The following is a 13105-nucleotide window of genomic DNA, read 5'->3' as shown; positions in this document are numbered from 1 at the left end:
GCTCAAGTGGTAGAGTGCTAGCCTTGAGCTGAAGAGCTGAGGGACAGTGCCCAGGCCCAGAGTTCAGGCCCCACGACTGGACTCAAAAAAAAAAATAGCAGAGAGAAGAAATAGCATGCAGAATACTGAAATGATTCCAGGAGGTAGGACCAACTCTTGGGTGCCTTTTCACTGGAGCCAGGGACCTTTTCCAGTCAACACTCACCTTTACACTTAGCTACAAAGCGAGTCTTCTCCAGGGGTCGACCAAACCATACACAGATCTGAACCATTAGTGGAAAGACGGATCCAGAATCAAATTTTCCTTCATACCTTAAAACAGTTAAAAGTATTTGGGCCTTAACAGTGTTATTATCTTGTATGATTCTCCCCTAATGTATACCATTTTGTATACTAAACATTTGTTTAAATGTGAATGTGAGCCGGGGGAGTCAGTGGCTCACTCCTGTAATCCTAGTTATTCAGGAGGCTGAGATCTGAGGATCACAGTTCAAAGACAGCCCGGCAGGAAAGTCTGTGAGACTCTTATCTCCAATAAACCACTCAATAAACCAGAAGTGATGTTGTGGCTCAAATGGTAGAAGGTTAGCCTTGGGCTGAAGAGCTGAGGGGCAGCACCCAGGCCCAGAGTTTAAGCCACATGACCGACAAAAAAAAAAAGTGAATGTGTCTATTTTACTGTACCATTGGGGACTAGCAATATTAGCAAGAAACTGTTTTACTAGGAAAGTCTTGAGTAGGGTCTACAAGAACAAGACTGTGGGAGGGAAATGGCTGAGGATCCCTATACATGAGCATGTGCTTTAACCAAAGCCTATCCACTCTAAGTGGTGACTTTGATCTAAGTGGGAGAGGAATAAACTATAAAAACAAAGAGGAGACTGATTGCTGCCATCCTGTTAGAATAAATGAGGTGGGTGCCAATGTCTCACACCTTTAGTCCTAGCTATTCAGGAGGCTGAGATCTGAGGATCATGGTTCCAACCCAGCCTGAAAGAGTCCATGAGACTCTTATTTCCAATTGAGGTGTGGCTCAAGTGGTAATGTGCTAGCCTTTAGCAAAAAAGGTCAGGTACAGTACCCAGTAACCAGTACCCCCCCCCCCAAAAAGAATAAGGAATGGCACACTAGCCATGATTTGGGAAAATATCTGACTCAAATCAGAGGCTTCTAAAGATATTGATGAAAATCTCCAATTTTATATTTTTTTATCTGCTTTAAAAGAGAGTGACTAGGGCTGGGAAGGTAGCTTAGTGGTAGAGTGTTGCCTTGCATGCATGAGGCCCTGGGTTCGATTCCTCAGCACCACATAAGCAAAAAGAAAAAGCCGGAAGTGGCGCTGTGGCTTAAGTGGTAGAGCACTAGCCTTGAGCTGAAGAGCTGAGGGACAGCGCCCAGGCCCAGAGTTCAGGCCCCACGACGGGACCCAAAAAAAAAAAAAAGAGAGTGACTACTACTGTTGGTGCTGAGATAGGGTCTCACTACATAACTCAGGCTACCCTGGAATTCACTATGTAGCTCAATATATAGCATCCAACTTGTCAACCCTCCTGCCTCCACCTAAATGCTAGGTGCCACCACTGCCTGGAGCAGATTTTTTTTTTTTTTGTCAGTTGTGGGGCCAGAACTTTGGGCCTGGGCACTGTCCCTCAGCTCTTCAGCTCGAGACTAACACTACCACTTGAGCCACAGCGCCACTTCTGGCTTTTTCTGCTTATGTGGTGCTGAGGAATCGAACCTAGGGCCTCATGCATGCAAGGCAACACTCTACCACTGAGCCACCTTCCCAGCCCTGGAGCAGATTTTGATTACTATACCCAATTGGTGGTAGAGGGGTAGTATACAGGATGTAGAGAGTGCCTTCAAGAACTAAGAATAACAAATATAATCTAGATACAAGAAGAGATTGATTATGGCCAAGGCTTAAACACTTTTGTCCTCAAAAGTTTCCTTTTAGCTGGGCCCTGGTGACTCACACCTGTAATCCTAGCTACTTAGGAGGCTGAGCTCAAAGGATCATGGTTCAAAGCCAGCCCAGACAGGAAAGTCTGTGAGCCTCTTATCTCCAATTAACCATCAGAAAATTGGAAGTGGTGTTGTGGTTCAAGTGGTAGAGAGCTCACCTTGAGTTGAAGAGCTCAGTGAGAGTGCCCAAGCCCAGAATGCAAGTCCCACAAACAAACACACAAGTTTCCTTCTTCTTATCTTCGGAGAGTTGGGGAGAATTACAATAGTTGGGTTGGTAGACAGGAACGTCTCCGTATATTTAAACTTTGTTCCTGATGCCATAAAGTGTGCTTGTTTGTGTAAAAAGTGTGCTTGTTTGTGTAACTTTTTTTTTAAACTGAGAACTGGTGTTTTCATTATTTCCCTTTCAATATAATTGTAATAGGATATAAAAAATTCCTTCTAAACTTATAGACAGAACTGTCCATTTGTACAAGGCCAAGTGTAGCTCGAGGGTTAGGAAAACAAGCTCAAGAACCAGATAACAGGGCTTGAAATCCAGCTCTTTTGTTTACTAGCTTAGCTGTACCTTAGTTGCCTTTGTTACCTTATCTACAAAATGTGGAAATGGAATCTACTTCACAGCTTTGGTATAAGGGCTAACTGAGAACACAGGTAGAACTCTTAGAGCAGCAATGTCCAACAGGACCTTCTATAGTGGTGGAAATGTTCTGGAGCTGTCCAATATAGCTGTAAACTATAGGCAGCCATGGCATACTGGTAATATGGCTGTGTGACAGAGACTAAATTCTGTTTTTTTTTTTTTGTTGTTGTTGTGGGCCTTTTGTTGTTGTTGTTTAGGGCCTGGAGCGCTGTCCCTGAACTTTGCTTGCTCAAGGCTAGCGTTCTACCATTTTGAGACAGTTCCACTTCCAGTTTTCTGTTGGTTAATTGGAGATAGGAGCCTCTTGTACTTTCTTACGAGGGAAGGCTTTTGAACGGTCCTCAGATCTCAGTTTCCTGAATAGCTAGGATTACAGGTGTGAACCACCAGTAAGTACTTGGCTGTAAATTTTCTTCCTTCCTTTCTTTCCTTCCTTCCTTCCTTCCTTCACTTTGTCTTTCTCTCTCCTCCTCATCCTGCTCTCCTTCCCTCTTCCTTTTTTTCCTTCCTTCCTTTCCTTCCTTCCCTTTCTTTCTCTCCCCTCTCTCCCTCCCCTCTCTCCCTCCCTCCCTCCCTCCCTTCTTTCCCCAGACTTCCCTGCCTGGGTTGGCTTTGAACCATAATCTTCTGAATAGCTAGGATTACAGGTGTGAGCCACTAGTACTTGGTTCTACATTTATTTCATTTTTATTAATTTATATTACAGTCAATAGCCATGTAGGTAGAAGTGACCACATTGAAGAGTATAGTTTTAGAACAATACCTAGCATACACCTTTTTTTTTTTTTTTGTCGGTCGTGGGGCTTGAACTCTGGTCCTGGGCGCTGTCCCTCAGCTCTTTAGCTCAAGGGGAGTGCTCTACCACTTGAGCCACAGTGCCACTTCTGGTTTTCTAGTGGTTTATTGGAGATAAAGAGTCTCACAGACTTTCCTGCTTGGGCTGGCTTTGAACTGCAATCCTCAGGTCTCAGCCTCCTGAATAGCCAGGATTATAGGTATGAGCCACCAGCACCCGGCTCACACCTGACTGTTTAGGTGATGTTGACAGAGTATGATTACAATGGATTGACTGCATACTCACCTCTGAAGGGACCTTCTTGGCATTGAGCCTACCTGTCAGATAGAAACCTAGGGTAGACTAGTTACACTCTTACCTGGGAAGGACAGAACTCCTTGTGCCATGCCAGTTACCTTGCCCTCACCAGAGAAAATACTGGGTAGCATTGTGCCCACAGATAACTCCCTAAATCTCAACATCTAGGATGGCTCCCAATTTGAAGCCTAAGACATAGACTACAGGGATCCTGGCAGGGCATTCCAGCTAACAACTATCTTCTTTGTAGAGCATAGTAGTGATTTCACTTTTTTTTTCTTGCTTTGCTATCAATAAATAAATCATTAGGCTTACAAAAAAAAAGTTAGCTATTTTTCAATGATGATACTTACCAGCCAGGGTACATTAAGTATCGAGATCGTAGCATCTGAGGACTTGAAAAACTATTTTCTGAGAGAATCAGCTCAATGTCTTCATTCCTTCAAAAACATACAGAAAAGATCCAGGTTAGTTAATTATCAACCTTGGGCTGGGGATGAGGCTTAGTAGTAGAGTGTTTGCCTAGCATGCATGAAGCCCAGGGTTTGATTCCTCAGTACCACATAAACAGAAAAAGCCTGAAGCGGCACTGTGGCTCAAGCCATAGAGTGTTAGCCTTGAGCAAAAGAAGCTCAGGGACAGTGCCCAGGCCCTGAGTTCAAGCCCAGGAATGGAAAAAAAAAAGATTAACAACCTTAACCTGCACATTTTTCTCCCTCTCATAATCCATACACATATAAGCATGCATGCAATTGCATGGAGAAGGACCCAAAACTCTTGAGTATACATTTCTTAAATTGAAGAAAGTATTTTACAGAACAACAATACTATTATCACGTTCAAGGCATTTCCACTGCACAGTATAGTCAGAAGTGCTTCCACTGGGGGCTGGTTAGAAATGTAGAATCTTGGGCCCCACCCTGAATCAGAAACTTTTTGGGGTAATTAATTGAAGATAAAAGTTTCTGGCTGGGCACTGATGGCATGCCTGTAATCCTAACTACTCAGGAGGCTGAGATCTGAGGATCATGGTTCAAAGCCAGCCCTGGCATGAAAGCCTGTGAGATTCTTATCTCCAATAAACCACCAGAAAACCACCGGAAGTGGTGCTGTGGCTCAAATGGTAGAGCACTAGCCTTGAGCTGAAGTACTGAGGGACAGCACGCAGGCCCCAAGTTCAAGCCCCATGACCGACATAAAAAAAAAAGTCTGGGTGTGTCCTGGGCTGGCTTGAAACCATAATCCTCAGTTCTCAGCCTTCTGAGTACCTAGGATTACAGGCCTGAACCACAGGCTATGGGCTGTCACATCAACAACTTGGACTTATCTGACTGTTCCCTCAGAATTAGATTCAGGTTAAATAGTTTTGCTTAAATTTAATCCCCAGGTGGTATTCATATGACTGACAGCCTGGAGTCACATGATAACAGAATGTCTCATTAGGCAAACTTGAGGATGTAAGGGTAGTTTTCCTCTTTGTGAGTGATTAGTAGTCTGTTCTGGAAGTCTAGTAGACATCTTTTTCCCCCATACATTTTCAGCCACAAAATGATTTCCTTTTTCTTGTTTTGTGGTGCTGAGTTGGCCCAGGTTCTTGAAGACATAAGACCATCAATCACTGAACTGTCAATCCTTATTTGTTTCTACAAAAAAAGGGCTTTGTTAGTGCTTTTTTTCCCAGTCCCACGACTGGGAAAAAAAAGGGGGGCTTTGTTATCCAGTCCTCTCCCCATATTTAATATCACTGTACTATAGTGCATTATTATTATTGTTCTTTATTGCACTCAAATTATACCAAATTTGACTTGTGAGAGCTTTTTTGACAGGCAGTACTAAGGTCTGAACTCAAGGACTCATGTTTGCTCAGCTGGTACTCTAACACTTAAGCCATATCTTCAGCCTTGTTTTTTGCTGGCTGTTTTACTTTTTTTTTTTTTGGTGGGGGGAGGGTGGGTCATGGAGCCTGAACTCTGGGCCTGGGCACTGTCCCTCAGCTCTTCAGCTCAAGGCTAGTACTCTACCACTTTGAGCCACAGGGCCACTTCCAGCTTTTTTTGCTTATGTGGTACTGAGGAATTGAACCCAGGGCCTTATGCATGCAAGGAGACCACTCTACCAGTGAGCCACCTTCACAGTCCTTGCTGGTTTTTTTTGGGTCCGGTCGTGGGGCCTGAACTCTGGGCCTGGGCGCTGTCCCTCAGCTCTTCAGCTCAAGGCTAGCACTCCACCACTTGAGCCACAGCACCACTTCCGGCTTTTGTCCTTTATGCTTATGTGGTGCTGAGGAATCAAACCCAGGGCCTCAGGTATGCAAGGCAAGCACTCTACCACTGAGCCAACTTCCCAGCCTCCTTGCTGGTTATTTTGAAGATAGAGTCTAGTGGACTTTTCTGCTTGGGCTGGCTTCAAACCTCAATCTAGATCTCATCCTCCTGAATAGCTAAGATTACAGGCATGAGTCACCAGTGTCCAGCTCTTGTGGGAACTTGTAATTTAGTTCCCTTATCTTCCCACACATCTCCACTAATCTTGAGTACTTCCTTCGTTTACTGACATAAAATGGACCAGGCTTACCTTGTATTTTTCCTGCCCTACACATGCTATCTGCCCTACAAGGAGTCCTGATATCTTTTGATAGGGATTGGTACTTAGAAACTAAGATCTAAAGGTAGGGATGTACATTGTTATTGTGGCATTATTCTCTTTCCATTGAAAGCTAAGGGACATACATTACAAAAATTAACAAATTCATTACTGTATCCTCAATTCTGAGCAAACACTTGAAAGATCCCTTCTCACTTTTTGCCTTTCACATGTGTAATCTTCTCTCTAGTGGAGCCAGGGTTTCAAGAGAATTACGTTAATATTTTACTTGAATTATTTCTTTTTTCCCAGTCCTGGGGCTTGTACTCTGGGCCTGGCCACTATCCCTGAGCTTCTTTTGCTCAAGGCTAGAGTTCTACCACTTGAACCACAGCGCCACTTCTGGCTTTTTCTGTTTATATGGTACTAAGGAAACAAAACTAGGGCTTCATGCATGCTAGACAAGTACTCTACCACTAAGCCACATTCTTAGCCCCTGATTATTTCTTTGAATATAATTGCACAGATTCAGTGTTTTGGCTAGTATTTGTTTTTTTCTTCCATGCTTATTTACTGTATGAGTGTGTGTATAGATGTGTGTGTGTCAATGTACACCAAACGCAGACCTCACACATGTGTAACTATGTTGAATCTGCTGGACACTGGTGGCTCACACCTGTAATCCTCAGGAGGCTGAAATCTGAGGATAGTGGTTCAAAGCCAGCCTGGACAGGAAAGTCTGTGAGACTCTTGTCTCTAATTAACCACCAGAAAACCAGAAGTGGTGCTGTGGCTCAAAGCTGTAGAGAGCTAGCCTTGAGAAAAGGAGCACAGAGATAGCAATCAGGCCCCAAGTTCAAGCCCTATGGCCAACCAAAAAAAACAAAAAACAAAAAACCAAGTATCATCAAGCTGCATCCCCAGTCCTTTAATGTTTGAGAAGTCAAAACTATATAAAAAGCTATGTACTTTTTTTTTGTCAGTCGTGGGGCTCGAACTCTGGGCCTGGGTGCTCTCCCTGAGCTCTTCAGCTCAAGGCCAGCCCTCTACGACTTGAGCCACAGTGCCACTTCCAGGTTTCTAGTGGTTAATTGGAGATCATGGACTTTCCTGCCGGGGCTGGCTTTGAACCAAGATCCTTGGGTCTCAGTTTGCTGAGTAGCTAGGATTATAGGCTTGAGCCACCAGTGCCTGGCATAAGCCATATACCTTTTAACAAACTAATTGAGCAAACAAAACTGCAATATAACAGTTTTCTCTATTTTTGATGTGTAATTTAAATCCAAGGCTGTGAAGCAAAAAGATCATTACTCTATGTTCTCTATACAACTTCTCTCAAATCAACATAAGACACCTTTATAGAGAGTGTGGATTTCTATTCTTCAATGTATGAAAATGTGAATGCACCAACACAAAAACTCCTTTTTTTTTTTGGGTCCGATCGTGGGGTCTGAACTCTGGGCCTAGGCACTGTCCTTCAGCTCTTTAGCTCAAGGCTAGTGCTCTACCACTTGAGTCACAGCGCCACTTCCGGGTTTTTTCTTTTTGGTTATGTGGTGCTGAGGAATCAAACCCAGGGCCTCAGGCATGCAAGGCAAGCGCTCTACCACTGAGCCAACTTCCCAGCCCCAAAACTCCTTATACTAGTATAGGATACTGACAAATGAGGTCTTCTTGGTGGCTTTTCAGTATCAATGCACTTCAAAAACTAACTTCTATAATGCTTAGGTCTTAAATACAGTTTAAAGACCCTGTGTGCCACAGGCAGATAGCTATGTTTGAGAAAGTGGCTGGTTCTGTAGAGTTTGCAGAAGTTTACCTGGTAACAATCCCATTTTCTGCAAGAATGAAGGCTGCGGTAGGGTTGGCAGCCCTGATAAGGCTCTGCAGCTGCACAAGGAGAGGGTGCCTTTGCTCCATAGTGTGACTGGTGAACACCACATTGTTAACCAGACCTGGGGAATAGAACCAAGAATAATCAGTCAGCCTTCAGAGTCCTGATGGGCTGTGGACTCCTTCCTCTGACCGACCATTCCTTCCAGTAGACTCTGATGCAGACATGACCATTCAGTCTTACTTCTAGGAACTGCAGCATCTTAGGTTCAGCCCTGCAACTGCTTCACTTCCTACCCTCTTTTATCTGAATTGCAGCTTTCTGCTCCTCTCTACATTTCCTGATCACAGAGTCTCTTCACATCCCTGTGCCATTTACCTCTGCCATTTGAGACCACAGACATCAGGCACTTAGCTGTTATATTCACACAGAGAATGATTTGAAAAAAAAAGGGGGGGGGGAGACCAGGAACAAAGATGTGGTTGGGCCACCATCACACCACTCCCAATTTTATGTGAAGATCTAGACATAAAACTCATGAGACCACAGAGAATGTAAAAGTCAGAAAAGTTACCACAGCCTAAAAACTGAACATGTGACTCCTATTTTTACATAGTTATGATCAGAGTATATACACCATTTCTGATATACAATCCTTTGCACTATTGGTATTCAATAATTCTTTTTTTAAAAAGAATTTATTATTTATTTTTGGCTGGTCATGGGGCCTGAACGTTGGGCCTGGGCGCTGTCCCTCAGTTCTTCAGCTCAAGGCTACCACTCTACCACTTGAGCCACTGCGCCACTTCTGGCTTTTTCTGCTTATGTGGTGCTGAGGAATTGAACCCAGGGCCTCATGCATACAAGGCAAGCACTCTATCACTGAGCCACCTTCCCAGCCCCCAATGAGACTCTTATTGCCAATTAACCACCAGAAAACGGGAAGTGGAACTGTGGTTCAAAGTGGTAGAGTGCTAGCCTTGAGCCAAAGAAGCTCAGGGACAGTGCCCAGGCCCTGAGTTTAAGCCCCAGGACTGGCAAAAACAAACAAACAAACAAAGTGGTAGAGTGCTAGCCCTGAGTGAAAAAGGGACAGCACCCAGGCTCTGAGTTCAAGCTCCACAACTAACAACAACAAAAAAGAAATAAAAAATAGAATAAAAAATAAACAAGGTAACAAAAGCAGATGTCAGTAATACATATAGGACAAGTACCTATGTATAAACCAACAGAGTCCCATCACCTGAGCTTGAAAAATTGTCAATACTGACCAATCACATTTCATTTCTACCATTCCTCAGCTCATCTCCTGCCTCGTCCACTAGCTATTCAAATATTCACCCCAAAGTATTTTAGTATTGAGTATCTCTAATGTAAAGACACTTAAAAAGTAGTGACTAACAAACTCCTTAATGTAAAAAAATCCAAGCCAGCTGGGAACTGGAGGCTAATGCCTATAATAGCTACTGAGGAGGCTGAGATCACAGTATCACAGTTCAAATCCAGCCCAAACAAGTGCTGTGGCTCAAAGTGGTACAGTGCTAGCCTTGAGCAAAAAACCTTAGAGACAGTGGCCACCCCGAGTTTAAGCCCCTTGATTAAAAAAAAAATCCAGTCCATGTTCAAGTTTCATATTTTCTTTTGGTGTGTGTGTGTGTGAGTGTGTGTGTGTGTGTGTGTCTTAAACTCAGGGCTTCTCAATCTCACTTGGCTTTTTCATTTGAGGCTGGTACTCTACCACTTGAACCACAGCTCTACTCTAGCATTTCGCTGATTAATTGGAGATAAGAGTCTCACAGACTTTTCTGCCAGGGTTGGCTTCAAACCATAACCCTCAGATCTCAGCCTCCTAAGTAGCTAGGATTATAGGCATGAGCCACCAGCCCCTAACCACAATTTATTATTTTTTCCACTATTTATTTTGTAATATAATTTTGTTACATAGTATAAAGTCAAGCTATGGCTGGGTGCTGGTGGCTCACACCTGTAATCCTAGCTACTTGGAGGCTGAGATCACAGTATCACAGTTCAAATCCAGCCCAAACAAGTGCTGTGGCTCAAAGTGGTACAGTGCTAGCCTTGAGCAAAAAACCCAGTCCATGTTCAAGTTTCATATTTTTGTGTGTGTGTGTGTGTGTAGTTCTGGAGTTTGAACTCAAGGCCTTGTGCTTGGCAAGCAATCTATCACTTGAGTCATGTACTCTGCCATTTTGTTTTTTAGTTTATTTTTCAGGTAGAGTCTTTTGTTTTTTGCCCACAGCCTGCCTATCTATTCCTCCCTTGCAGTGGTACTATAATAAAGTGCATCACCATACCCAGATTATTCTTTGAGATTTGAAAGGTCTCAAACCATGATCCTCCTATATTTAGCTGGGATTACAGGCATAAGGCACTGTAATCAGCTTGTTTTTAAGAGATGAATTTGTGTGTGTGTGTGTTAGTACTGAGGCTTGAACTCAGGGCCTTGTGTTCTTGCTTGGCTTTTTCTTGCTCAAAGCTCATGCTCTACAACCTGACCCATACTTCTACTTCCAGATCCATCCTTTCTACCTTCTTTTTTGTTTTTTTGGTTGGTTGTGGGGCTTGAACTCTGGGCCTAGGCACTGTCCCTCAGCTCTTCAGCTCAAGGCAAGCACTCTATTGCTTGAGCCACAGCGCCACTTCTGGTTTTCTGGTAGTTTACAGGAAATAAGAGTTTCATGGACTTTCCTGTCCTGGCTGGCTTTGAATCAGGATCCTCAGATCTCAGCCTCCTAAGTAGCTAGGATTACAGGCGTGAGCCACTAGTGCCCGGTTTACTTTCCTTTTTTTGTTTTTGTCCAAGATCAGGACTCAAACTCCTGATCTGATGCTTTGACTCACTGGCAGGTGCTCTATCACCTGAGTCACACACACTTCCAACCCCTCAGAATATTTTCTTGTCAATAGCTTTGGGCCAGGAACTAAAGTCCACATAATATATTACCTAGATGTATGTCATAATTCTCTTTGTGTTTGTTTTTTTTCATTCCCTGGTAATTTTTTTAAATTTAAAAACTGCATTCTGCCAGGCATGGTAGTTTATAAATTTAATCTTAGCACTTGAGAAGTGGCGGCAGATCTCAAGGTTTAGCCAGAGTTATGTAATAGCAACCACAGAGTTGTTCAACATGAAAGCTAAATCTAGAGGCTTCATTAGCCTGCTATATATATATATATATATATATATATATATATATATATATATTTGTGTTGCTGGAGGGGAGGCACATGCACACACCAGTACTGAGGCTTGAAGTCAGGGCCTTTCTTTCTGTTTTGTTTTGTTTTTGGGTCCAGTTGTGGGGCCTGAACTCTGGGCCTGGGCGCCTTCCCTCAGCTCTTCAGCTCAAGGCTAGCACTCTACCACTTGAGCCACAGCGCCACTTTCGGCCTTTTTGCTTATGTGGTGCTGAGGAATCGAACCCAGGGCCTCAGGCATGCAAGGCAAGCGCTCTACCACTGAGCTACCTTCCCAGTCCCAAGTCAGGGCCTTTCACTTGGGTTTTTTTATTCACAGTGGCACTCTACCACTTGAGCCAAATCTCTAATCTGGCATTTTGCTGGTAAAGTGGAGAAGGAGTCTCAGAGACTTTTCTGCTGGGTAGGATTATAGACATGAGCCACGGGAGCCCAACTATACTTTTCTTTCAATAGGTACTTATCCTATGAATCATATTAATATTACTGACACTGGATTTTGTCACATTATGTATTTTGGATTTTTGTGTGTGTGGGCTGGTCCTGGAGCTTGAACTCAGGGCCTGGGGGCTATCCCTTTTTTCTCTCTCTTAAAGCTTGTGCTCTAAGCCACAGCTCCACTTCCAGCTTTTTGGTAGTTTGTCGGTCCTGGGACTTGAACTCAGGGCTTGGGCACTGTCCTTGAACCTCTCTGCACTCAAGGCTAATGGTCTACCACTTAAGCCACAGCACCACTTCCAGCTTCATGCATGCTAGGCAAGCACTCTACCACTAAGCCACATTCCCAGCCCCCGTTTTTTGGTAGTTAATTGGAGAGACTTTCCTGCCCAGGCTGGCTTCAAATTGAGGTCTTCAGATCTCACTTCTTGGGTAGCTAGGATGAAAGGCATGAAGCTACTGTTTCCCACCTTGGCACTTAGTTATATCCACTCAAGGACAGCACTCTATCATTTGTGAAACTCCTCCATTTCTTGGTTTTACTGGTTAACTGGAGATGAGTCTCAGGGACTTTTTTGCCCAAGCTATCTTTGAACTGCAATCTGCAAATCTCAGCCTCCTAAGTAATATATCCAACCCCTTTCTCCTTTCTTCCTTCCATCCCTTTCCCTTTCTTCTTTTTTCTAAAAAAGGTATCTCATCCTGTTGCCCAGAATGGTCTAGAACTCCTAGGATCAAGCAATTCAAGGGCATAGCCTTCCAAATTGGTTGAGATTACGGGTGTATCCCACTGCACTTGGCTTTCAACTTTTGGCAATATGATAGCTACATTCTTTGTTTTCTGTTTTCCTTCTGATAGGTGGCAGGCTAGGAATCCATTTTCAGTTTGTAAAACAGCTATTATCTTTTTGTAAGTTAAATAAACTGTTTCCCCTCCCCTCTCTTTCTCTGTTATGTTTTTTTCTAGATGAGGTATGTTTTGTGTCCTTTTTACCTCCCATTTTACCTCCCAAGTGAAGGAATTACACACAAGTGCCACCATGCCTGGATAGTGTTTTATAACATTACCTTAAACAATGTTTAGTGATTCTTTCATATGAAAAATTATGAAGTTATTATATAAGCTTAACTTTGTCCATTTCTCCACCATCACATTCTGGTAGGTCACATTAAAATTTTTAGATCCTCGCCGGGCGCTAGTGGCTCACGCCTGTAATCCTAGCTACTCAGGAGGCTGAGATCTGAGGATCGCAGTTCAAAGCCAGCCCGGGCAGGAGACACCGTGAGACTCCTATCTCCAATAAACCACCAGAAAACCGGAAGTGGC

The 13105-nt window shown here is 43.5% G+C and overlaps 1 protein-coding gene across 1 annotated transcript in view; it reads right to left on the bottom strand.

The window, feature by feature from the left end:
* Nucleotides 1-13105, bottom strand: part of LOC105981452 (chromosome unknown open reading frame, human C20orf194) — a 120595-nt gene that overhangs the window by 5961 nt on the left and 101529 nt on the right. Inside the window, exons 30-32 of the mRNA XM_013010641.1 lie at nt 8107-8242; nt 4058-4144; nt 206-312 (exon numbers count right to left, since the gene is read on the bottom strand). Of these exons, the coding sequence (XP_012866095.1) occupies nt 206-312; nt 4058-4144; nt 8107-8242 (330 nt within the window). The remainder of the gene's footprint in view (nt 1-205; nt 313-4057; nt 4145-8106; nt 8243-13105) is intronic.

Source organism: Dipodomys ordii, unplaced genomic scaffold (assembly GCF_000151885.1).
Source record: "Dipodomys ordii isolate 6190 unplaced genomic scaffold, Dord_2.0 Scaffold13, whole genome shotgun sequence".
In the NCBI taxonomy this organism is placed as follows: Eukaryota; Metazoa; Chordata; class Mammalia; order Rodentia; family Heteromyidae; genus Dipodomys; species Dipodomys ordii.
Note: the sequence above shows the minus strand (reverse complement) of the source record. Positions and strands in the feature narration are given on the sequence as shown.